Source organism: Nansenia antarctica (genome assembly GCF_963989245.1).
Source record: "Nansenia antarctica genome assembly, chromosome: 20".
In the NCBI taxonomy this organism is placed as follows: Eukaryota; Metazoa; Chordata; class Actinopteri; order Argentiniformes; family Microstomatidae; genus Nansenia; species Nansenia antarctica.
In genome coordinates this window covers 16,228,683-16,253,975 of record NC_137693.1, presented here as the reverse complement: position 1 = coordinate 16,253,975, position 25,293 = coordinate 16,228,683, and the positions used below count along the sequence as shown (strand labels likewise).

Below are 25,293 nucleotides of genomic sequence, written 5' to 3'. Positions count from 1 at the left end.
TATTTTCATGACTATTTACATTGTAGATTCTCACTGAAGGCATCAAAACTATGAATGAACACATGTGGAATGATGTACTTAACAAAAAAGTGTGAAATAACTCTAAATATGTCTTATATTTTAGATTCCTCAAAGTAGCCACCCTTTGCTTTTTTGTTGTTAATAAAATATATATTTTTTGTTGTTAATAAAATATATAATAATAATATTATATATATATATAATAACATATGATTATTAACACATATTATATTTAATATTATTATTATATATTTTATTAACAACAAAAAAGCAAAGGGTGGCTACTTTGAGGAATCTAAAATATAAGACATATTTAGAGTTATTTCACACGTTATTGTTAAATACATAATTCCTATGTGTTCATTCATAGTTACTTTTGATGCCTTCAGTGAGAATCTGCAATGTACCAAATAGTCATGAAAATAAAGGAAACGCATTGAATGAGAAGGTGTGTCCAAACTTTTGGCCTGTACTGTATACCTATTCGAGTTGGAGATGGAGTATATTTTTGCATAAGGATTTAATTTAAAGTCATGGTTGCTTTAAGAAAAGAAGAAGCAAGGGGAAAAAATGAAAGTAGCACAGCGTGTCTGCCATAGCACGTGATCAGTTTGTGCCGCGCTGTGATTTTCTATTGGCCACCGATTCCAATGGGGAGCAGCTCGCTACAATCATTGGCTGTGTTCGGAATGGCATACTAGCATACTACTCATACTAGATATGACGTAGATTTTGAGTATGCAGTGCGTTCACACTGTAGAGTCTGTGAAATTTGAGTATGCAAGGAATGTATACTAGATTTTCGGTCGACTGGTATTGGCATACTTATTATGAATTTAGTAGGCAGTATGCAGTATATACTCATTGCAGGGCTTAAAGTTCTCCGGCACGGTGCCGGATTTCCGGTGCGGGGGAATTTTGAGCAATAAAATAAAATAAAATCACATGCTATTTCTTTACATCGTAATTTAAAGAGTCATCTTCAGCAAAGAGACAGTTCCGCCTACCAATGGTATCACATTGCTCAAGCCAACCAACGACTTCTAGCCAATCGGAGGCAGAGTAGTGGGGCGGGCCTTAAGAAGTTTGAATGAGTGTAATGTTAGCTTGTAGAGACGTTCATTTTTAGGAGCCCGCTATCTCGCTAACTTTAGTAAGAGTCTATTAAAATGGAAGCCAAGTTTCTTAAACCTGAGCTCAAAGATATCCTGGAGTCCAATGGTCTTGACTGGTCACTAGTCATCAGTATTCTACTTGATGTAGATCTATTGATCTATTGTTATAGTGATAGTGGCTTAATAAGTGATGCAATCAATTTGGCCTTAAGTGATTTAATCAGTTTGGCCTTAAGTGATTTAATCAGTTTGTTCTTTTAAAGACATCTAAATATATTATTTTATTTTGTATTGAGTATAAAACAGTATTAATGCATTTTAACATTGAGACATATCTTTTGTATTGACTATAAAACAGTATTAATGCATTTAAACATTGAGACATGTATTTTGTATTGACTATAAAATAGTATTAATGCATTTAAACATTGAGACATATCTTTTGTATTGACTATAAAACAGTATTAATGCATTTTAACATTGAGACATATCTTTTGTATTGACTATAAAATAGTATTAATGCATTTAAACATTGAGACAAGAAGCTGTCTTCTGTACCCACTCTCCCAATATCTCAAACGGTGACCCCCCTCCCCAAGAAAAAGTTTCAGGCACAGGATTATTTCCCACTTTAAGCCCTGTCATTGAGTATGCTAGTATGCTAGTATACCATTTCGAACACAGCCCATGCCTCTGTGAGCTGAACCCCTTCTAGATTCACCCATCGTGCTGTGATTGGCTCTGGTGTGGGTGTGTGTGCGTGATTGGCTCTGGTGTGGGTGTGTGTGCTCTGATTGGCTCTGGTGTGTGTGCGCGCGCGCCATTCGGTGACATCTTCCATCTTTTCGCCCGCGCTTGTTACCTGTTGTACGTTTCGATTGGCTACGCTGGGGGGGGAAACCGTGACGTCATAGGTATATGTCACGGCACCATTGGTCGACGCCTAGGTCATCGCTAGTGAATGCGGAAGTCGTGTAGTCGCACTGAGTCACCGTTGTATCAGCTGATCCCACCTTTATCCGAGTGAGTAACTCGATTGCATTTTTATTTTCTTAGCTAAACTAAACCAACAGGGGAGTGTTACAATGATGTGTATGGTACTAAAAGGTTGCAAGGTGTTGAACTGTGCTACTGTATAGTAATCTAGCTACCCTAACAGTTAATACTGCTAGCTTAGCACATCAGCTGTCAGAACATGAGCTAGCTAGCTGTATTACTGCTATTGGACCTCAGATGAATGACTACCACTTAAGACATGGGTTTGAGGTTTTTGCATGCTTGTTTGCATGTAGCTAGGCGTTTTTGGTAAGCCTTAACCCACCCTGGTGACAGACTTCTGGGTCTAGTCGCTTGGCAGCGTGATAGCCAGGCACCCCCTCATACCGGTGTCTGGCGTGGGGGTCCCGGCTGCACGAGCTCATTGTATGCAATGTGCAATGTGCAATATCATGCAATGTGAGCTAATGTTTGCAACTAACTACGAAAAGACTAGATTAGTAGTTGCCTACGCTCGTTATCTAAGGATAGTAGCCATGCATGAAACATGTTTCCACTGAGCCCCTCCCTGTGTCATGTTTAAAGCCCCTCTCCCCCAGCAAGCACACATGGGGGGTCCCCCCCTGAGAACATTAAACTGACCTGATTTGACCTGATTTGATCATATTTGAAAATAATATTGAACATGCACAATGTCTACTTGTTGTATGTGTAGCCTATATTGCAGTGTTTGGGTGATCCAACCAATGACCATATTTAAAGGGGTTAGAATGCTGTTACTCTGCCCAGCCCCAGGGTTGCCATCATTTCATTCACTCCTAAATTGTGATTGTTCTCGTCTCTTGCTTGAGCAAGAGGTTCACTGATGGCAGTTTTTTTTTTTTATTCCAGGCCAGCCCTAGAGCAATATAATCTACACCTGATTCAGCTAATTATGGTTTTTATTATTAGAATCAGTTTTGTCTGATGGGCTGAAACAAACACATGCTGCAGTGCTCCAAGAGCAGTAGCTCTAACGTTGACAAAATTAAATGTTGATGGAATTATTTCATTCCGTTAAAGGGATGTCTGTACATCGTAATCTTATATGATAAAGTAGTAATCTTAGTATGTGTCTGGTCAAAATGTCTGGGCAAACATTTGTATGTGATTGAAATTGATTATTGCTGTAGATTAGGCCTAGGCTAGGCCTATATACATTTCTGTAGGCCTACCAGCGATTAGCACACGCTTGAGGCTCACTGTGCAGTTCAGTTGCATGAACCATATTGATTTTTATAAAAACATGAACCATATTGATTTTAGGACTATCTCTGTAGATGATGGTGCACAGCATCATTCTCCTCTGCGAGGCTGGAATGATGCCTTGTGTTGAAGACTCTTTGAAAGTAGACCTACTTGTAACAATAACCCCATTCACACATACGAGCCTTCCCCGTAGATTCCATGAAATGTACCTGGTACGGTGTATGTGTGAATGTGACTGACCAGGGAAATTGTCTCAGGCAATTACCCTGGTCAGGACCTTGTATAATTCCATGGAATTTAGGGGGAAGGCTTAGGTGTGAACAGAAGCCTGAACATTCCCTGGTCCGGCACGTAAAGGGTTACGTATGTCTGACGCAAGACGTTTTCACGTGGAACAAGTTAACCAATCACAGCGAGTAGTTTCTCACATACTTGGTATGGTACTTTTGGTTTGCTCCACTAAGAGTTGGCTAGTTAGAATCAGAATCAGAAGATTTTATTGCCATGACATGGCAAACATGTTAACCCACATCACATCAGCCAATGCTTTTGGACTAGAATAGTATGTTACGGTAATCAAGTGCTTTAGTTGGCGAGTGAACTTGGTAATGGTAAGCATAATACGAGTTGACTCGCTGTTAAATTAATGTGAAAAATATGATGATATACGTAAAACGGAGGTATGATATATTATATGGCAGTCTCATGCACCTGTCTCGTTCAAATTCACGTCTACTACGTTCCAGTTTTGCATCCAGTTGAATGTGTGATTTCAGTCTTATAGGTAGGCTACTGAAAGTCAGGTACTTACTTAATGTTTACCTCTTCCTCAGGATGTTTTTTCATATAATACTCACTAGCCTTTAGTTCAACTTTCCCCTTATCTCGAGTGCAGCTATAAAACATTATCAAAGTCTTGGGCTAAGAGGAAAGAACTGTAGGCCGAGCCTAATCGTTTTATTGCCTCTTCATTGGGTGTTTTGAATATTTCCACCTCCACTTTGCCCTTTGACACATTTGTTTTTGCTGAGATCATTTGTACCTCATTTAGCCTAGTGCTGGACAGGACTGAGTTAGCCACATGATTGCTCAAAACATTGAAATTTCTGTTATCAGCTTGTGAGTGTTGATTTGGATGACCGCAGAGAAGGCTTACATATGTATGCTTTGTGAACTCTCATGCATCGACTCAAAAATATGGAGGAAGTAGCCTCTACTGGTTGATGCATGCAGAAGATTTGAAGTAAAACAATGTCTCCTTTCATGTAAATAAAGAAGTGAAAGTGTCACTCTAACCCACAACCTAGCATGAAACAGCAGAGGTGTCAAAGACAAGGTTGAGGTTCTCCGTAGACAGATCATGAGGGCCTCCTCTCTATTCCAGGGCTTAAAGTTCTCCGGCACGGTGCCGGATTTCCGGAATTTTGAGCAATAAAATAAAATAAAATCACATGCTATTTGTTTACATCGTAATTTAAAGAGTCATCTTCAGCAAAGAGACAGTTCCGCCTACCAATGGTATCACATTGCTCAAGCCAACCAACGACTTCTAGCCAATCGGAGGCAGAGTAGTGGGGCGGGCCTTAAGAAGGCCATCTTCAATGGCCGACCGTGTTTGCGAGCAAAAGATCAGAGTGTGCGCGTTTATAGCTGAACATGATCTGTCTTTCACAATGGCTCAGCCACTGGTCGATTTGTGCAAGAAGCTATCAGAAGACAAAAATGCACTGACAAAGCTGTCCGTTTCCAATCAGCACGCCAGCTATTTAAACACATATGGCCTTTGTCCCGGAATTGAAAAAACGGCTGTGTGAAAAGCTTAAAAAAGCAACGTTTTCAATTAATATCGACGAAGCTACTAATCTTAACATGGACAAAATCCTCAATGTCCTTGTTCGATTTTTTTATGATGATCTGGCCAAAGTAACAACACAACACCTAGCCAGCAGGAAAGTAAACATCGGCAACTCATCAGCCCTCATGCAGGAGCTCAAAAGATATCCTGGAGTCCAATGGTCTTGACTGGTCACTAGTCAGTCATCAGTATTCTAATTGATGTAGATCTATTGATCTATTGTTATAGTGATAGTGGCTTAATAAGTGATGCAATCAGTTTGGCCTTAAGTGATTTAATCAGTTTGTTCTTTTAAAGACATCAAAATATATTATTTTATTTTGTATTGAGTATAAAACAGTATTAATGCATTTAAACATTGAGACAAGAAGCTGTCTTCTGTACCCGCTCTCCCAATATCTCAAACTGTGACCCCCCTCCCCAAGAAAAAGTTTCAGGCACAGGATTTTTTCCCACTTTAAGCCCTGCTATTCAATCTCTGTTCAAGTTCGAACCACTGCTCTTAAACCCAAAATGGTGCGTAAGAGGTGACCGAAATGATTCTTCAAATGAGCCACATCCACTAGCCTACAGTTCAAAAGTGTACCTTCAGTAGACATTTCCTAATGATTGCTGATGGCCTGAATATCGAAAACTTGTCTGTTGTCTTGCATCATTGCATGCATGTTAACAAGACACCCTAACTTGTGACTTATCAGATTCAGTTTGCTAGTTTGTAGACTTTTTTCTCCATTCTGTAGGCTAATTGTTTGTTACCTCAGGCCTGGCCTACCAGTTGCACTGCATTTCAAATGCTTATTTTCGTTGTCACGTCACATTTCTTATCGTTCGCAGTAGCCTAATGTTTGACTTGATAAACCTTTCAGAGAGAGTTTGGTCCTCTTTTCAGATCTAAAACTATGGTGGTCCCAATCTGTGTCGAGAATTGTTGCTGCTAGTTCAGAGGTGGGCCTATTATGTGACTGAACATCAATGGAGCCTTTGTAAGCCGTTTGTCTGTTCCCTTTAGACTAAATTCCCCTTTAGACATTTCTTCGACCCGCTGCATTGATTCTTTTGGAAATTCACTAACTTAGTGCTCATAAACAAAAGTTGTGTGCTAGTTTTTGGGGTTAGGATGAAAATGGATTCCTGAGCAGTTGGGTGTAATTATAAGACGTATAACCAGGGACGCACCCAAATGAAAGTTCTTGGCCGAAACCGAAATTAAAGGAAACACTTGGCCGACTGCGTACTGGCAGTATTTCATTTATTTTGCCAATTTTTGTACCATTGCATAAATTAAACAACAAACAAACAGCTTTTTATTCATGCTTCTATGCTGTACGATTCATGTAAAATGATAATGATAAAAATTACGAGTTTAAATTGTTGTGTTTGAAATTGTATAGGCCTATACTTTATGTTATGTAATATTTCCTCATTTTATGAAAGATGTAAAAATTGTGACAGCGGCTGGTGAAAACCACCAATCAAAATGTTCAGAAAAACAGACTTTTATTATTTTTTTTAAACGGAAATACATTTCAACGTTGTTGAAAATTACATACGCTAGTCAAGCCAAAATATTGCAATGCAATGGATTCGGTGGATTACTCACTACTAGTACCTAGTTTACTATAACCAGGGGTGCACATAACTTTTTGGGGCCAGTGCTCAGAGGAGCACCTAGGGATGCTGCTTGGTGCTCCCCGAGCTCACGAGTCACGACCCGTCCCACAGGATGGATAAAAAAGGGATACATGGATAACTTATATTAGCAAAACGACATTTATTCAAAAATAAGATGAACGAACAAATGATTGTGTGCAAAACAAAAGAAACAAATGAAAAATCAAATGACTGCTCTTTAAGCATGAAAGTCTGTCAGACTCCTTTAAACACAATGAAATCAACTGACATCTCTTTAAGCACTAACTGAATGTCTGTTCTTTAAATACAATGAAATCAACTGATATCTCTTTAAGCACTGCTCTGTTCTGTAAACACTGAAATCAACTTTCAACAAAAAGTTACAGCCTAAGCATTTACTTATGCTACAAGCTTAATCATCATCATCACTGCTCTCTTGACTGTTGTTAATACTGTCCTCAATTTCAACCATGGTAGAGGATGTTGTAGGCTATCACTTTAAATAGCTCATTATTTTGATTGTGCAACAAAGTCTTTTTTTTTCTTCTTCTAATATAATTCCCAACCATATTCCCTGGGTCAGGGGTCGAGGTGCGATAATGAAGCTGTAAAACAAACGTCTGAACGTTTGAAAGCTTCAGAGAAAAGAAACGTGAAGTGCCTTGGTGTTGTTTTTCCTTTTAGCGACGAGTCGTTCGGGACTGAATTTTCACGTGTCGGCGTGATAACCATGCGATGCGCGATACGCGGAATGAAAGTACAAGTTACGATACTTTCCGAATGTTTTCGTGAGGGGAGTCGCCGTGGTCGTCGTCGGTGGGTACATTGTGGTCATGAAAGGATATGGTATTGGTATTAACGGGCAGTCAGCAGTTAGCAGTAGGAGTTTTGAGGAAGTCAATTCCTCTCCCAGCGCTTCCAGCTGTTGGTGCGCAAGAGCGCGTTCATGCCGCTGATCCTCCGCGCAACATGCATTTTGGCGACGCATGCGCACTGGCGCACCAGTTATGTGCACCCCTGACTATAACACTACATTGTTAGCAGACTCACAAAACAAGCTGTGTTAGTTGACTAGCGAGTTCGTCGTTGCTCGTCAAAACGCTGATTTTTTAAAAAATGTTTCTAAATAAAAGTCTGAACATTATATCGGGTATCGGCTTGTTACCCCTTTCACCAGCAGCTGTCACATAATAATTAGGCTATATGACTTGGCAGTAGGTTGTCATCACTCAATGCTCGTCTCATTCACAGAACAGCATGGGTTGCTTGCACTGTTTGATCTCGTCATCAGAAAAACGTCTCGTATTCGTAAAGACATTGCATTCTTGTCACCCATTCCGCCGAACACCGAATGTGCCTTTTTTTTACCATTTTTGGACGAATAATTTCGGTGGCCGAACTTTCGGTGCATCCCTAAACCCTAACCTGCTGTCATTATCACCTTCATTTTCCATTTCCTATCAACAAGTAGGAATAGTTTCCAACTTGATGGATATTAACAATAAATATTTCCTAAGTCAATACATATCTTAGTAGGTCACCCTAGCTAGATTGCAGGGTATAAGGTAAACCTAACAGTGCCAGTACTAGCCTAAATGGTTGTCATGTTGGCTGTTGAAAAGAATAGGCATACCCTACAGCTTTAGTTAAAGTCAAACGAGGTCTCTCTGACATGCATAAACCTGCTTACACCAGGAGAAGGTGTGGCGATTGGAATGTCAGCAGGGATTGATAGAGGTCCTTTTTGCATGATAAGCAGGACTCTCAGCATTGGTCTAGCAGGCTGTTTAGCCATGTTTAGGAATTCCTTTCCTTCTCTGTTATTTGTTTGATGAAAAGCAAATTACTGTGACCCAATTTTGACCAGTGCATCTGGTCTATGTTTATTTACTTAATCAAAGGCAATGTGCCTGCCTTAAAGGTAGATAGTCCACTGTTAATCTGCTTCTAATTTCTTGATTTGATTCTAATAGCAGGTCCAGGCCTAGACTTAGCTGAGACGAGACATGCTTAGGCTAGGAGGTCTAGACCTATTTTGTAAACATGGCTGCTTGAGACAAGGGTGGTACAGTAGGTGAAACGGAGACGGGCCGTGCCCTATAGTGTGGCTCTCTCCCTCTGAGTATTCTGGCACAGAGTCAGAAAGGGAGAGAGCAGGAGGGAGGGACAATATGCCCTGGATTAGCCTGCAACAAGACAAGAGTGTGTTGAGGAGACAGAGAGCGCTACAACTTTGCAAGGGAAGGAGTTCCACTTCAACTTTAGACAGGGAAATACGTTTTTTTTACGAAACAGCAGGATTTTCGTACCCTTAAACCTTCTTACCACCTTCACCGAGGTAAGAAATGTCATGTTGAAATGGAGGTTTGTAACAGCCTGAATCGTAAGGGTTTCCCTTCTGTTTGCAAAGCTGTGTGCAGAAAGGGGGTGTGTCACAGAGCAGCAGTGTGGTGGTATGGCAGGCTAGCGCTCAGAGGAAGCATTTGTTTTCTTCCACAGACGGAGGGGGAAACAACATGGCTATGTGAATGTCATAGACCTCCTTGGTGTTATGTTTCTGTATGTTATGTCATACACATTTTGAAGTTGGAGTCAGCGTGCTCTAGTCTGCTTTTGCGTGTTTGTGGAGCGTGTAACGAGCGAATGACAGTATTGCCAAAGTGTTAGGCTATAGCACTTAAGTGCCTTTGTTGCTTTGTATAGGGCTACTATAGGATATTGGGATGCATTCAGATAGCCTAAACTAGGCTTCTGCTAACTTTACGGTACTTAAACAAGTTGTACAGTTGTAGTGCGTGTTTTATTGTTGTGACACAATCCCTACATGTCGGCCTCTGTTTGTTGACGACCTCAGTCATGTTTCTCAGCATGTGTGAATGTTAATTGTGGGAATTATTATCCGCTTCTTGGTCTTTGTTATTGCTGGGAGACCGAACCACCCAGCCGGAACACCCATTGAGAAGTGTTCGGCCTAGGAGTCGCTCTCACACCGCTTCTGTTTCCTGTGTGAATATTATATCCCTTAGTTATCTCATTGAGTGGCCGGTTGGTGTGCTGTTTATTGCTTTGCATCAAGGTCTCAACTTGAGGAATCTCGAGTTTCCCTTTCCCGTAAATCAGTGTTCATCCTATTAGAAGGCGTGTCGTCCTGGGTCAAAGGTCACATGGCAGGCAGCCCTGATGCATGCGTCTGCCATGGTGCCCATGTGGAGCAGCCTATAGCATTCTTCTCTTTTCAACCATATGTTTTTATGAAAATGATAAAACTAATCTTAAAAATATATATATATTCGTGCTGTCAATCGATTACATTTTTTAATCGCAATAGAGTAATCATGATTAATCACAAGTTTAAAATACTAGTATTTACTTGTTGTTTACTTTTTGTTTTTTTGTTTTGTTTTGAGGGAGGGTGCAGTTGGCATGCTGACTGCAGGAATGTCCACCAGAGCTGTCTGTCGCTGCTGGATTGGATGTTCATTTCCCTACCATCAGCCGCCTCCAAAGTCGTTTCCGTTTCCAATTCCAATTCTCGGAAACGCCTTTGGAGACGGCTGATGTTATAAGTATAACTGACTTTTGGGGATACAAGCTAGGTTTATAACACAGTTTTATTGAAGATTCAGTGGAGGTGACAATTGACAAAACCACGTCTTCTCCGCAACTACCGGAGGTCAGGAGTATAGCGTTCTAATGGACACTCAGGAGTATAGCGTTCTAATGGACACTCAGGAGTATAGCATTCTAATGGACACTCAGGAGTATAGCTTCCTAATGGACACTCAGGAGTATAGCTTCCTAATGGACACTCAGGAGTATAGCATTCTAATGGACACTCAGGAGTATAGCGTTCTAATGGACACTCAGGAGTATAGCTTTCTAATGGACACTCAGGAGTATAGCTTCCTAATGGACACTCAGGAGTATAGCATTGTAATGGACACTCAGGAGTATAGCGTTCTAATGGACACTCAGGAGTAGCTTGAGTTTACCTGAGCGTGCGTCTGGAGAGGCCTTACTGCCAGGTTAACCTGTAGGCCTGGGCTATGTCTATCTGCCTTGTGTGGGTGTGGCTCCTGTTGGCTCCATTGTAGATATCTCATTAGAGCTGCTATCTATGGTCAAGATAGATCCTTGTATATGTCCTTCTATAGGTCCTTCTATAGGTCCTTCTATAGGTCCTTGGTATAGGTCCTTGTATAGGTCCTTGTATAGGCCCTTGTATAGGTCCTTGGTATAGGTCCTTGGTATAGGTCCTTGTATAGGTCCTTGTATAGGTCCTTGTATAGGCCCTTGTATAGGTCCTTGTATAGGTCCTTGTATAGGTCCTTGTATAGGTCCTTGTATAGGTCCTTGTATAGGTCCTTGGTATAGGTCCTTGGTATAGGTCCTTGGTATAGGTCCTTGTATAGGTCCTTGTATATGTCCTTGTATAGGTCCTTGGTATAGGCAGGGCTCTACGCTAACCTTTTTCACTAGGAGCACATGTGCTCCTAAATGAAAAATGTTAGGGGCACACAAATAAATTTAGGAGCACAGTGAAAAATGTAATTATAACACATTTTTATTAGTGATTTTGCAATTTTTGCACCAAAATCACACATTGGCCCATGCCTACAGCCCTACTAGACGCAGAGTTGATGGCATTGTATTATGGTGACTAGCTGTGTCAAGTTCTCCTGGTTAGCAGCATGTTCATTCATTCATCCATGTCATGCCTGTCAGCTAGCAGCTAGCAGCCCAGCCAGGCTTTAGGGCTAGGTCTGTCAGCTAGCAGCCCAGCCAGGCCATGCAGAGGTCTGTCTCCATGCTGCCCACCTCCCTGCTGCTGGGTCAGGCTACATCAGTCACACACGGTGGCCAGACAACTCCACATCTAGGGGTATTAAACTACCCCACATCCAGATGACCAGTCCCCAGCCCCATGCTGCCCGGGGTGGTGACATGTGGAGGTGGCCAGCCCAGCACGGTGCCTCTGCGGCGGCTAGCTGTTAGCACACCACCATCCCCGGGGGTCCCACCTCTCTGCCACACTCAAGTACAACATGTTGCATTTTCATGCCATTAGGCAACTTGCTTCCTAGGGTTTCCTAGGATTAGAGATGCATTTGGACTTCTGGAGTACCTCCACTACTTTCAATGGGTTCTGAAGGTCTGAGAGCTTTCTACTTTCTACCCTGGGTAGTTAACCCTGGTTGTAACCTTGGGTTCAAATCTGGAGTGTGTGGGACCAAATCTGTAGATGTGGTGAGCTAATGAAGCTAATGAAGCTTGAGATGAGAAAAGGGCGCTTGTCTCTTTAAGGCCCAGGAGGAAGTTAGCGATTAGCGATGTTAGCTTAGCGCCAGTTTAACAGAAGTAACTTCACTTTTAACATGACTTCCCGTGGTCGTAGCGGGCTGGCTGACGGCTTAAAATGTGGCCACACGGTTCGCGCAGATTTATTTTTAGAATTAAAAAAAAAAAAAAAAAAAAAACGGTACTCGCACGTGTGCTCGTGAATTTATTTCTCTAGTCGCACAGATGTATTTTTAGTCGCAAATGCGAGTGAAATGGTCGCACTGTAGAGCCCTGTATTTAATAGGTCCTTGTATAGGTCCTTGGTATAGGTCCTTGGTATAGGTCCTTGGTATAGGTCCTTGGTATATGTCCTTGTATAGGTCCTTGGTATAGGTCCTTGTATAGGCCCTTGGTATAGGTCCTTGTATAGGTCCTTGTATAGGTCCTTGGTATAGGTCCTTGGTATAGGTCCTTGGTATAGGTCCTTGGTATAGGTCCTTGTATAGGCCCTTGGTATAGGTCCTTGTATAGGTCCTTGTATAGGCCCTTGTATAGGTCCTTGACTGTATAGGTCCTTGTATAGGTCCTTGTATAGGTCCTTGTATAGGTCCTTGGTATAGGTCCTTGGTATAGGTCCTTGTATAGGTCCTTGGTATAGGTCCTTGGTATAGGTCCTTGGTATAGGTCCTTGGTATAGGTCCTTGGTATAGGTCCTTGTATAGGTCCTTGTATAGGCCCTTGTATAGGTCCTTGGTATAGGTCCTTGTATAGGTCCTTGTATAGGTCCTTGTATAGGTCCTTGGTATAGGTCCTTGGTATAGGTCCTTGTATAGGTCCTTGGTATAGGTCCTTGTATAGGTCCTTGTATAGGCCCTTGTATAGGTCCTTGACTGTATAGGTCCTTGTATAGGTCCTTGGTATAGGTCCTTGTATAAGGTCCTTGTATAGGTCCATGTATAGGTCCTTGTATAGGTCCTTGTATAGGTCCTTGTATAGGTCCTTGGTATAGGTCCTTGGTATAGGTCCTGGTATAGGTCCTTGGTATAGGTCCTTGGTATAGGTCCTTGTATAGGTCCTTGGTATAGGCCCTTGTATAGGTCCTTGGTATAGGTCCTTGGTATAGGCCCTTGTATAGGTCCTTGTATAGGTCCTTGTATAGGTCCTTGGTATAGGTCCTTGTATAGGTCCTTGTATAGGTCCTTGTATAGGTCCTTGGTATAGGTCCTTGTATAGGTCCTTGGTATAGGCCCTTGTATAGGTCCTTGGTATAGGTCCTTGGTATAGGTCCTTGGTATAGGCCCTTGTATAGGTCCTTGTATAGGTCCTTGTATAGGTCCTTGTATAGGTCCTTGGTATAGGTCCTTGTATAGGTCCTTGGTATAGGTCCTTGTATAGGTCCTTGGTATAGGTCCTTGTATAGGTCCTTGGTATAGGTCCTTGGCTTTGATCTCAATGAGCTTTTTTTTCAAGAAGATTCTGCGTAATCTGTAATTACTGTATTTGTAAGATGAGTTTTGATTGTATCTTGTTTCCCACATCCTCCATGTCTAAACTGTGTGTGTGTGTGTGTGTGTGTGTGTGTGTCCTCCGGCTTCCTGTTGGCAGGAGACGTCGCTGACGCAGCGGAGCCCGACAGAGGGGAGGTGAGCGGGAGTCCGAGTGGAGAGCCCTGCGTGCTCGTACAGACCCTGACTGACAGCATGGTGAGTCAATGACACCTCGTACAGACCCTGACTGACAGCATGGTGAGTCAATGACACCTCGTACAGACCCTGACTGACAGCATGGTGAGTCAATGACACCTCGTACAGACCCTGACTGACAGCATGGTGAGTCAATGACACCTCGTACAGACCCTGACTGACAGCATGGTGAGTCAATGACACCTCGTACAGACCCTGACTGACAGCATGGTGAGTCAATGACACCTCGTACAGACCCTGACTGACAGCATGGTGAGTCAATGACACCTCGTACAGACCCTGACTGACAGCATGGTGAGTCAATGACACCTCGTACAGACCCTGACTGACAGCATGGTGAGTCAATGACACCTCGTACAGACCCTGACTGACAGCATGGTGAGTCAATGACACCTCGTACAGACCCTGACTGACAGCATGGTGAGTCAATGACACCTCGTACAGACCCTGACTGACAGCATGGTGAGTCAATGACACCTCGTACAGACCCTGACTGACAGCATGGTGAGTCAATGACACCTCGTACAGACCCTGACTGACAGCATGGTGAGTCAATGACACCTCGTACAGACCCTGACTGACAGCATGGTGAGTCAATGACACCTCGTACAGACCCTGACTGACAGCATGGTGAGTCAATGACACCTCGTACAGACCCTGACTGACAGCATGGTGAGTCAATGACACCTCGTACAGACCCTGACTGACAGCATGGTGAGTCAATGACACCTCGTACAGACCCTGACTGACAGCATGGTGAGTCAATGACACCTCGTACAGACCCTGACTGACAGCATGGTGAGTCAATGACACCTCGTACAGACCCTCTCACACTCCACTACCAGCTCCTCTCACACTCCACTACCAGCTCCTCTCACACTCCACTACCAGCTCCTCTCACACTCCACCCCCAGCTCCTCTCACACTCCACCCCCAGCTCCTCTCACACTCCACCCCCAGCTCCTCTCACACTCCACCCCCAGCTCCTCTCACACTCCACTACCAGCTCCTCTCACACTCCACTACCAGTGGTAAACAAACATTTGGAAGGTTAAGCTTTTGTTGTTGTGTGGTGCCTCGTATATTGCTCAATTAGAACTTTAACGATGTAGAATGTTAAGGAGTATTCCCACTAGAAGGGATTCTCTGGACGTCTTTCACATGCATGCAATAACTAAATGGATGTTGCTCAACGTTTGAGGTAACATTCCATTCAAGATTACAACTTCATGTGTTTGAGAGCGTCGCAGGTTTTAAATGCATCGATTTTAAAGCTTTGGTCACAGCATGTCTCCGCTCCTTCTAGACACGACCTAATGAATTGGAAAAGAAGGTCAGGAGTTTCTTTTTAGTGAGGAAGGATGCACAATTCTGCACCACCACTGCCTGAAGTGTCCCACAGACAAAAGTCTGTCTTGATGTGTGGGTTGTGTCGTGATGCTGAAACAGCACACCAGAAGTATCATTTTTAAGCATTAACCGACTGACAAAAAACACATTACAGCAGAGCTATAGACCACTAAAGGTATCATCAGAGATGTGGAGCGTTTATAAAATCATTCGGCATGCTCGTCTTCATGGGATATATTCGTAGCATATGTACAACTTTATTGTCGCTAAGCTAGTTGTTTAGCTGAAGTAGCCTAGCTGCAGTAGGATAGTTAACAGTACCTCTATCGAATTTTGTTCGGTTTCTGTTTTTTATTGTAACTAACTAACGTTGGCTAAACCAACTGTTGTATCTGATGTCATTTCCATGGCTCACCCCTGACCAGTGTTGCCAGATTGGTCTGATGTTTACCAGCCCAATCAGTGCTCAAAATCCACCCAAATTGATAAAAAAAAAAAAAAACAGCCCAAATATTATAGCATATGATATATCATAATACATATTAAAAAATTCTGTCCACCAGCCCAAGCCCAATTTTACCAGCACAATGCAGCCTAAACTAGCCCAATTGGTCTGGAAAACCGCCCATCTGGCAACACCGCCCCTGACGGGTCTGTGCTGAAGCCGGGGACTGCGTTAACAGCTCTTGACACGCGTCTCGAACCTTTCGGTAGACCCAATTGAAAACAACGTTAGTGTCTTTGAAGAGAGTCTGAAGCTTGACCCTGCTAGTCCCGCGGGGCAGGCTTTACGGTGATCACTCACCTCTGTCCCACATACCTCCCTCACCAGGGCCCGGGTTTTATCTTCCTGTTTATTTCATTCAGGAGTTGCTACAGGGTGTGTAAAAGTGCTCTGGGCAGGTAAGCAGATGTTGCAGACTCTTTGATGTTGGGAGCAGAGCGGGTGGAGGTTGTACCCGACCAGGGGGATTTGGGATGCTGCCGTTTTGGAGCCCGTCCAGCTCCACCATCAGCAGAGTTGGTCTCCCATCTATTAGCTGCTGCTCACGCCTTGGTGTCACTATATCGGCCTCATGGGGCACTCAGAGGTGGGTGTGGCCGACCGGGGCCTGCAGTCAGGCTGGTTAAGACAGGCTAAGAAGTTACTATGCTCTGGATTAGCATCTGCCCACATGTCTTTGGACAGTCTGGTCTATTTGGTGAATCTACCTGCTCCTCGTTGTGTTGGCCAGTGTTGGCACAACATTACAAAGGATGCCCTCTTGTGGATGTTTTACGGTGATCATTTCAAAAGCTCTTCCAGGGAAACTGCTGTGCTTCTTCTCTGTGTGACAGACGGTGACAGTACTTGATGATCCAACTTTTTATTTGATTAGGAGGAGCTGATGGTTCCTGCTTGAATCAGAATGCTGAATCAGAATGCTGAATCTGCAAAAGCTCACTGTACCCCTCAGGCAGTTATTCTGTATTGTATTTTAAGTTATTATTGTAGTCGTGAGTAGCCTGTATGATCTTCAGGCTATCGTTATTGCTTAAGCTACAGCCTAAAAGAAACAGAACTGCCAGAATACCTTTTTGTTTTGGGTTAGTGTGACTTGGCTTATACACACAGTTCTGACACGTATACACGCAGTTCTGACACGTATACACGCAGTTCTGTCTACACGTATACACGCAGTTCTGTCTACACGTATACACGCAGTTCTGTCTACACATATACACGCAGTTCTGTCTACACATATACACGCAGTTCTGTCTACACATATACACGCAGTTCTGTCTACACATATACACGCAGTTCTGTCTACACATATACACGCAGTTCTGTCTACACATATACACTCAGTTCTGACACGTATACACGCAGTTCTGTCTACACATATACACGCAGTTCTGTATACACGCAGCAATTAAAAGTGCTTTACATACAGCATTGAAAAAAACTGAAAAAGGAGGATAATTTCAAATTACAAGATTAGATACATATATATAGAAAATAAATAGATTTAACAATATAATAAGACAATGAATAAAAAGGTATAGATAAATGTGTTATTACTGCAACTGTATTCAAGCGCTGCCCTTCCATCCCTACAGAAGTGAGGTAGTACAGCCAGGCCAATTTAACTAACTTCCCTCTCAACGCCGACAAGACCAAGGAGCTAGTGGTGGACCTCAGGAAAAAGAGGCAGGCACAAGACCCCATCACCATCATCGGGTCTGCTGTGGAGAGGGTCAACATCACCAACCACCTCACCTGGGATGAGCACACCAACCAGGGGGTGAAAAAGCAGAACGTCGCCTCTTCCATCTCAGGCAGATTAAGGCTGAAGATCCTAGGGGGGCTACTAGGAGGCACAACCCAGAGCATCCTGACAGGTTGTACCACTGCCTGGTAAAGGAACTGCACTGCCCAAAACTGCAAAAAAGCTGAGAAGGGTAGTGCAGACAGCTGAGACAATCAGCGGATGTGAGCTTCCCTCCTTTCAGGACACCTACAGTGACCGGTGTGTCAGAAAGGCCCTCAGGATTATCAAGGACCCCAGCCACCCCAACCAGAAACGGGTCGAGCTACTGCCATCGGGGAAACGGTACCGTAGCCTCGGGGCTGAAACCCAGAGGATGTCAAACATTTTGTTATTTCGTTCAAGCAATCAGGTTCCTGGGAAAATGCACTGGAAGAAAACCAAAGACTGTCTCCCCCTGCACCCTAGCTGGTTACTTGAACACTACCTGAACACTACCTGACTACTGCTTGAATGACTACCTGTATTATATCATATCTGTGTCATATTGCATTTCATGATATTGTACCCTGCACAGCATTTTGCACAACTGATTCTGCTGCAGTACGACTGGTTCCGCTGTAGTACGACTACCATCACTTTATTACTTTATTCTAGTTTATTATGACTTACCGTATTTTCCGCACTATAAGGCGCACCGGATTATAAGGCGCACCTTCAATGAATGGCCTATTTTAGAAATGTTTTCATATATAGGGCGCACCGGATTATAAGGCGCACTGTCGTTTTTTTTTTTTTTGACTGGGGTTGCGTTATGCATCCACTAGATGGAGCTGTGCTAAAGGGAATGTCAACAACACAGTCAGATAAAGTCAAACTTTATTAAGCGTTCTGACAACTCCGTTCACTCCCATGGTAACGTTGTTCAAACGTTAATGTGCATATTAACAATATTAACAATATTAACAATAACATATTAACAATATTAACAATATCTCCCAGCCTTGTTCACTCTTCTCCCAAACGTGGAGGGGAACTTTTCCCTGATTCAGTAAACACGTAGTAAAAGAAACAGTCTGATAGTATTGTCGTTAGGTATACTGTGTCGTCGGAAACGTATCTACTGCCATCGATAATGTTCTCTCTTCTCTTGGGGTTCATAACAACGTAATGATCAGAGTGATCTTAAGTTCAAAATCTAAAGCCTATGATACACGGGCAACTGTGAAGAAAAGGACAGGATGTTATCCTCCGTCTCGTCAGGTTCTCCTCCTTCATTTAAGATGTCTTTGTCTTTGTAGACCTCAAGCTTCACATTCCAAAGGCATGGGTGTTCTACAATGACATGGAGACAGAGGGATGAGATGTTCATTAATTCAATTCAGTCAAACATTCAAACTTTATTTCAGTAAACACGTAGTAAAAGAAACAGTCTGATACCACTAAATCAAACGTTAGTGCATAACTCAACATTGTTCAGTTATGTATAACACGTAAAGCTCACTTTTTCAGTTCATTCCTCGTCCACGAATCCCTTGAATTATTCTTCTTCAGTGTCCGAATTGAACAGTTGGGTGAGTACGGCATCCATTCAGAGCACATGATAGCATAACAATAGCATAGCATTCGCGGAGATTCCAAGATGGCGGCCGTCGTTTACTGATTACCGTAATGCTGCAAGCGGTGCGGCTTTGTAGTTTACCAGTCGTACTGAAACATTTTATTATTATTAAAAAAAAAAATATTGGTCATGTAATTGTTACATTTTGATCCATATATAAGGCGCTCCGGATTATAAGGCGCACTGTCGTTATTTTTTTATTTTTTGGGCTTTTAAGTGCGCCTTATAGTGCGGAAAATACGGTACTTTACTTATTTTTTACTTCATTCTATTATTGTGATTTTGTATCTTGCTGCAATTCCAATGTTGAAGAACCTAAGCCAAAGAATTTGACTGTTGTGTACCTGTACATTGGATGTAATAAAAGCCATACTGATTCACTTACATTGGTGTTTACATTGCCTTGGGAGAAAAGCTAAAGTGTTGTTTGAACATGACTGTGACCGTAGGGATCCAATGTTCCTTTCCACAGCAAGCCCTTTCAGCCCCGCCCCTCCTCTATTACCATAATGTCTATAATGCCACATAATAATCTGCTATATGGTGGATGTGCCTGCTTGGCTTTACTGGCTCCTTATGCCCTGGTTGTTGGATTTAATCCCTTACGTCATACTTGTGTGATCTGTTATCTCTGGACTGGGCTACATGTATACACAGGGTGGTCCACTCCTCTCTCTGGGATGGCTAATAAACCGTGTGCAGCCAGGAGGACTGTTGATAGAGATTCTCTGTAGCGTAGGGAAGAAGAATGTCAGTCAGGGTGAGTGGACAGCTTCTCAAAGCACAGGGACCGTCCTTTTATTTGTGAGAGTTGAGAAATGGGAAGTGTAACAGATCACGGTAGGACTTGTAACCCCCCCCAGTGTTCTGGTCGGCTGGGTAGAGAAGATGTCACTCTGCTCCCGTGGCGTCATAGGCCCTTTGTGTGCCAGCGCTAATTAGATGATGTGGGCAGGGTGATGGGGGGGCAGGGTGATGGGGGTGCAGGGTGATGGGGGCAGGGTGATGGGGACAGGGTGATGGGGGCAGGGTGATATGGGGGCAGGGTGATGGGGGCAGGGTGATGGCTGTCCCTCTCCTGTCTGAAGTCCTCACATTAGTATTGGATGAACGTAAAGCGGAACAGGGAAACCGTTTTGGTTACAATTTTAAGAAAATGACACCATGCTGTCTAATTCTGTCTCTTGCACTTACTATGCAGACACAGTGGATTCAATGCACTCAGCACTGTACTGTACAGTTTACATTAGGGATGCAACCTCAGCAAATATGTTCAAGTCAAGACTAAAAACCCATCTTTTTAATATTGCATTTAAATTAAAAAAGAATTAAATTAAGATTATATAATGATTAAAGCACTTTGAGCTGCAATGTTTGCAGGAAAAGCGCTATACAAATAAAGTTATTATTATTATTACAAATCGTATAAACACCCAAAATCCAGTGCTATTACATTATTTGTTTGTTCGTTTATTTGGATCCCCATTAGCCATTAACCAATGGCTACTATTAGTGGGGTCCACACAAAATCAATACATTACAGTATAATACAATACAATTCAATAATAATACATTATAATATAATACATTTTAATACAAAAAAATACAACATAGAAATAGATAAATAAAACCCCCTATATTTCATGCAACCATATCCAGACAAAATCACCAAAATCACATTAGGGCCTTGTGGCTTTGCTGCAGGTGTGGGGTTTTGTGTTGCCGGCCCACCCCATCAATCCTCGAGAGGTGGAAAGCATGTCAGGTAGGATTGAAAGCGGTGTGTTCCAGCAGTCTTTTCCACAGGTTATCCAATCCCTTTAATCCGGCCTTGTGAAGCAGCGTGTAATCGCTTTCCAGCCTCAATGTACCATGTTCGCTTTGTGTGGCTAAAACAAAACGGGAGGTATTGAGTTCATGCTTCTGTCGGTTCAGCCTGTCCCATTGTCAACAGGTTAATATGAGCATGGAAAAGGAGGACAATGGGGTTATTTTACCCTGCTCGGGGTACCCACAATGCACCGCGGTGCTACCTTTGAGGGACTGTGAGGCATGAGGCGTGTGTGTGTTTGGACCTACAGTAAACATGGGAGCTTTTGTGTCCCTGCCCCATGTGATGTCACCTGGTTATGTAAATCATGAGGAGGGTGTGTGTGTGTGTGTGTGTGTGTGTGTCTGTGTGTCCGTCCTCTGGGGTTCAGTCCACTGACTGAAGGGACATTAGAGACTCTGGGCAGCGGCTTCAGTTTCAGCCTCAGGGGTTATTCCAGGTCGTTAGTGGTTGTGTTAACCCCTCCTTGAAGGACACCTCCTCCCAGCGGTGTTTGACCGTGTTTGACACCCTTTCTTTGGACCATGGGAATATTGCCGGTATGTTTTGGTATTTGAGATGGATGGAGGAACCTCCCCTTCCCCAAAGGACAGTATCAGACAGAGGGAATCTGTGACAGCCAAAGGAATCCTGAAGATGGAATGATTCACTGTGGCTAGCTACAATGAACCTCCAGCACACTGCCCCATGTGGCTATGCTATCCTGCAGAGTATCTAAGAAACATCGCCCCTGCATGATGGAGACAATAGCTTCCCCTCCCTGAGTCATCCAGATCATGTGTTAGCTGCCAGTGAGCTGTCAACCTGCAGGCTCTCTGGTTGGACAAGTGGCTGCCCTGTTTTCCTAAAATAGCTCTGGAGACACAGGAGGCCATATCTGGAGCTGAGAGAGAGAGACAGAGAGAGAGAGAGCGCTGTTCTGGACAGCCGTGGTGGGGCCTGGGTTATCCTTTTCATTCGGTTTAGCTGGAACAAACGTTTACGGATGTCGGCTGCAATCATGTAACATGTAGAAATTACGACAATGGTTTGTTGACCCAACGTTTATGGAGCTTTCTCCAGCTCTATGGCCGTCATGCCGAGCTGATCTCTCATCCTCTCTCTCCCTCCTTTTCACGCTCACATCCCTTCAGCTTCAGCAGCCGTAGCAGCTCCTTCACGTCTCTATAGAAGATCTCCAACTCTTTGTCCTTGGTCAGACACCTCCTCTCCTCTGCCTTGTTCATCCTCCCCTCCGTCTCCCTCCTCTCCTTCCTCCACTTCTCTAAGAGGACCTGACGGCGGACATTAACGGCAGCCATTTTGGAGGGAGCAGAGTGGTGTGTCTGGCAGAGAGCGTAGATCCCTCTCTCCTCTCTACCCTCGGCCATGGCTTTCTTCTCTGCATCTCTACACTCAAAGCCTTCGATTTTACCTTTGTCAGTCTTCCTGCTGAGCAGCGGAGAGGCTCTGGAGGTCCTTCTGGGCCTTGGACAGCTCGTCCAGTTGCGTCTGTAGAGACTCTATGGTTTGTTCTAGGGTGGCCTTCTCTTTTTTTCTCCTCCATCTTCATCTGCTTCTCTGGCTAATCTCTCTCTCTCCTCCCTCTCTTCTCTCCAGTTCTTTCTGCTGTGAGGTACAGAGGTTCTGGAGGTTCTGAATTTTTTCAATTTGGTCTTAGACCTCTCCATGGCCTGAAGGAGATGGTTGATTTGTTTGTCTTTCTCTTTGAGACGGAACATTTCCCTCACCTCCACGTCTCTCATGCTGTTCTCTCCACCCATGTCTCCTCTCTCCTGGCCTCCTTCGAGCTGAAGAGAGAGAATTAGGTTGTCTTTTTCCTTGAAGGTGGCCATTCCCCACTCGATGGCATCTCTCCTTCCCTTCTCTAAACCTTCCCTCTCGTTCTTCCCCTCATCCTCCAGGGCCCTGATGTTTCTCTGCTGGTAGTTTGGCGTTGTTGAGTGTTAAATCAAGGCGTAGGCTACTTGTGGTTTTGCTCTTGTGGAGCGTTGAGACAAAACACAGAGTGATACGCAATACTATTCTAGAATGTAATTAAGGTTCGAGGTAATGTTGCTTTGGTTGTCACGACAACAATGTCCAGCATATCCCTGCAGTGCTAATGAAAATGAAACGTTATTTGTTAATCTAGGATATTTATTGATTGGTCCAAAATCTACTGTCTGGCAGTGACGCCATTTCATTGATTAGTGGTTGTTGTTATTCAGGCTCCTGCTGCTATTTCTACTTTGTGAGGGCCAAGCAGATATTATATTATACAAAGGACAGGACAGGACAGCGCCAGCTGGTCATACGGGTCAACCACAGACAGGTGAGGTTCAGCACCTGGCATGGACAGCGTCAGGACCCTAAACCACTTGGAAATAGTTGTCATATTTGGGGTCTTATCGTCTCTTTATTTAAATCTTCGTATGACATATGCACACCCGGAAATGAATATGCTGTACTATCCAATGTCGAACATTGTACGTTTTAACATGCGGCAGTCTGACATTTTAACGTTGCCGATCTTGAATGCAACCCATGTCAGCAGGATTAATCACTGTAATGGCACGCGCCTGCTGCGCTCCAGCAATGGCCGAGGGGGGGGGGGGGAGAGAGAGAGAGAGAGAGAGAGAGAGAGAGAGAGAGAGAGAGTGTGTGGACACAGGTAGCCTAGCGCAGGTTTGAAGTATATGTTGTTAGTATATGTTGTTAGTATATGTTGTTAGTGTATGTTGTTAGGGGTTATTTGCTGAAACGGCTTACTATGGTTGTTGAATGGGGCGACTGTGGCGCAGGAGGTAGAGCTGCAGTCTAATGATCGCAAGGTTGGCAGATCGGCGGTTCGAGCCCCGGTTGGCCACATGTCGAAGTGTCCTTGGGCAAGACACTGAACCCCAAATTGCTCCCAGTGAGCGGGCCAGCACCTTGCATGGTAGCTTTCCGCCATTGGTGTGTGAATGTGTGTGTGAACGGGTGAATGAGAGACCGTTGTAAAGCGCTTTGGATAAAAGCGCTATATAAGTGCAGTCCGTTTACCATTTACCATTTCAATGCCGAATCGGAATGCCACTGCGTCTTGGTAATAACCTGCGCCATTTATCCAGTGGAAGGATGAACATCACACATGGCGAGGCCTGCTTGCAATTATGGTTAATCGTTTTTTCTTTTTCTTTTTTCTGAGTGGGGCAGTCCCACTCATATTTTTCTTTTCATTGATAGAGACAGTAGATATTTTGACAGGAAGGATGGGAGAGAGAGAGAGAGAGAAGGGATGACATGCAGGGTATGTCCGCGGCCGGGATCGAACCGGGAACCCTGCGGTTACATGGTCGACACTTAACCCGCTATGCCGCCTAAGCGCCCCAAGGTTAATGGGTTTTCTGACAAAAGGTTTTGGCTGGGGGATGGGGGACGCTTTCCCGGTATAAAAAAAAGAAAACCACCCAAGCCTATACCACCACGCTATTGGTCTGCTCTGAGCCACGGCACGTCACCGCCTCTGAGCCACGGCACGTCACCGCCTCTGAGCCACGGCACGTCACAGCCTCTGAGCCACGGCACGTCACAGCCTCTGAGCCACGGCACGTCAGAGCCAGGCTCCTCTGAGCAGAGCCAGGCTCCCCTGCTACGTCACAGAGGACACAGGGGACCACAGGCAGGCCAGGGACAGCTCAGACCACGGGGTTTGGCTTCAAAATATTCTGAAATGAACCTTCTAAGTAAAGAGGTTGACTACCTTGACCGGAACATTATTATATTGTTGTCCTGTGTACTTGGTTGAAACCCTATAGAAATGTTTCATTGGGTGTCGGCTCTAACACAGTTACAGAATGGTTAAAAAAATAAATAAAAAAATAAACAGAAGCAGGCAGGCTCCCAATGTCACGACTCCACTGTGGTATAGAATGGGTGAGGGGGGATGGGGGCTGTATGTGTCCCTCTGCCTTAGGGGACACTGTGTTCAAACACACACCTCTCCCCTCCCCCTTGGGAAGAGAGAGAGCGCTCTGTCTCCCTGCACGGTGCAGTGGTGTCCTGCAGCTCACTGGCTGCACAAGGAGACACTCGAAGGAAGAAGGAGGGAGGGAGGGAGAGAGAGAGGACAGCGCTGCTGTAGAATGCTGTGTCACTGGAGCTCTCCGCATTGGCTCACTCCATCCCATCCCTCCCTCCCTCCCTCTGCTCTCTCTCATCCTCTCCTGCCGGACTGGCTCAATCACTGCCAACAAGATGGTTTCATGATACTGTAAGAGCCAGTCTGGGTTTGTAAGCCCCCCACCTGCGTGTGTGTGTGTGTGTGTGCGTGTGGGTGTGTGTGTTTCTCTCAACGCCTTTGACGTTGTCTGTCTGTGCTTGCTGATACCGATGTGTCAATGCAGGGGAGCGATCCCTCTCCTCTGGGTG

The 25,293-nt window shown here is 44.0% G+C and overlaps 1 protein-coding gene across 1 annotated transcript in view; it reads left to right on the top strand.

Annotated features, from left to right (window-relative positions):
- The first annotated feature begins 2,129 nt into the window (after nt 1-2,129).
- mtmr4 (myotubularin related protein 4) overlaps nt 2,130-25,293 on the top strand; it is a 67,265-nt gene continuing 44,101 nt past the window's right edge. The window contains exons 1-2 of the mRNA XM_080550096.1: nt 2,130-2,159; nt 13,753-13,850. Coding sequence (XP_080406222.1) covers nt 13,848-13,850 — 3 coding nt within the window. The 5' untranslated portion in view covers nt 2,130-2,159; nt 13,753-13,847. The remainder of the gene's footprint in view (nt 2,160-13,752; nt 13,851-25,293) is intronic.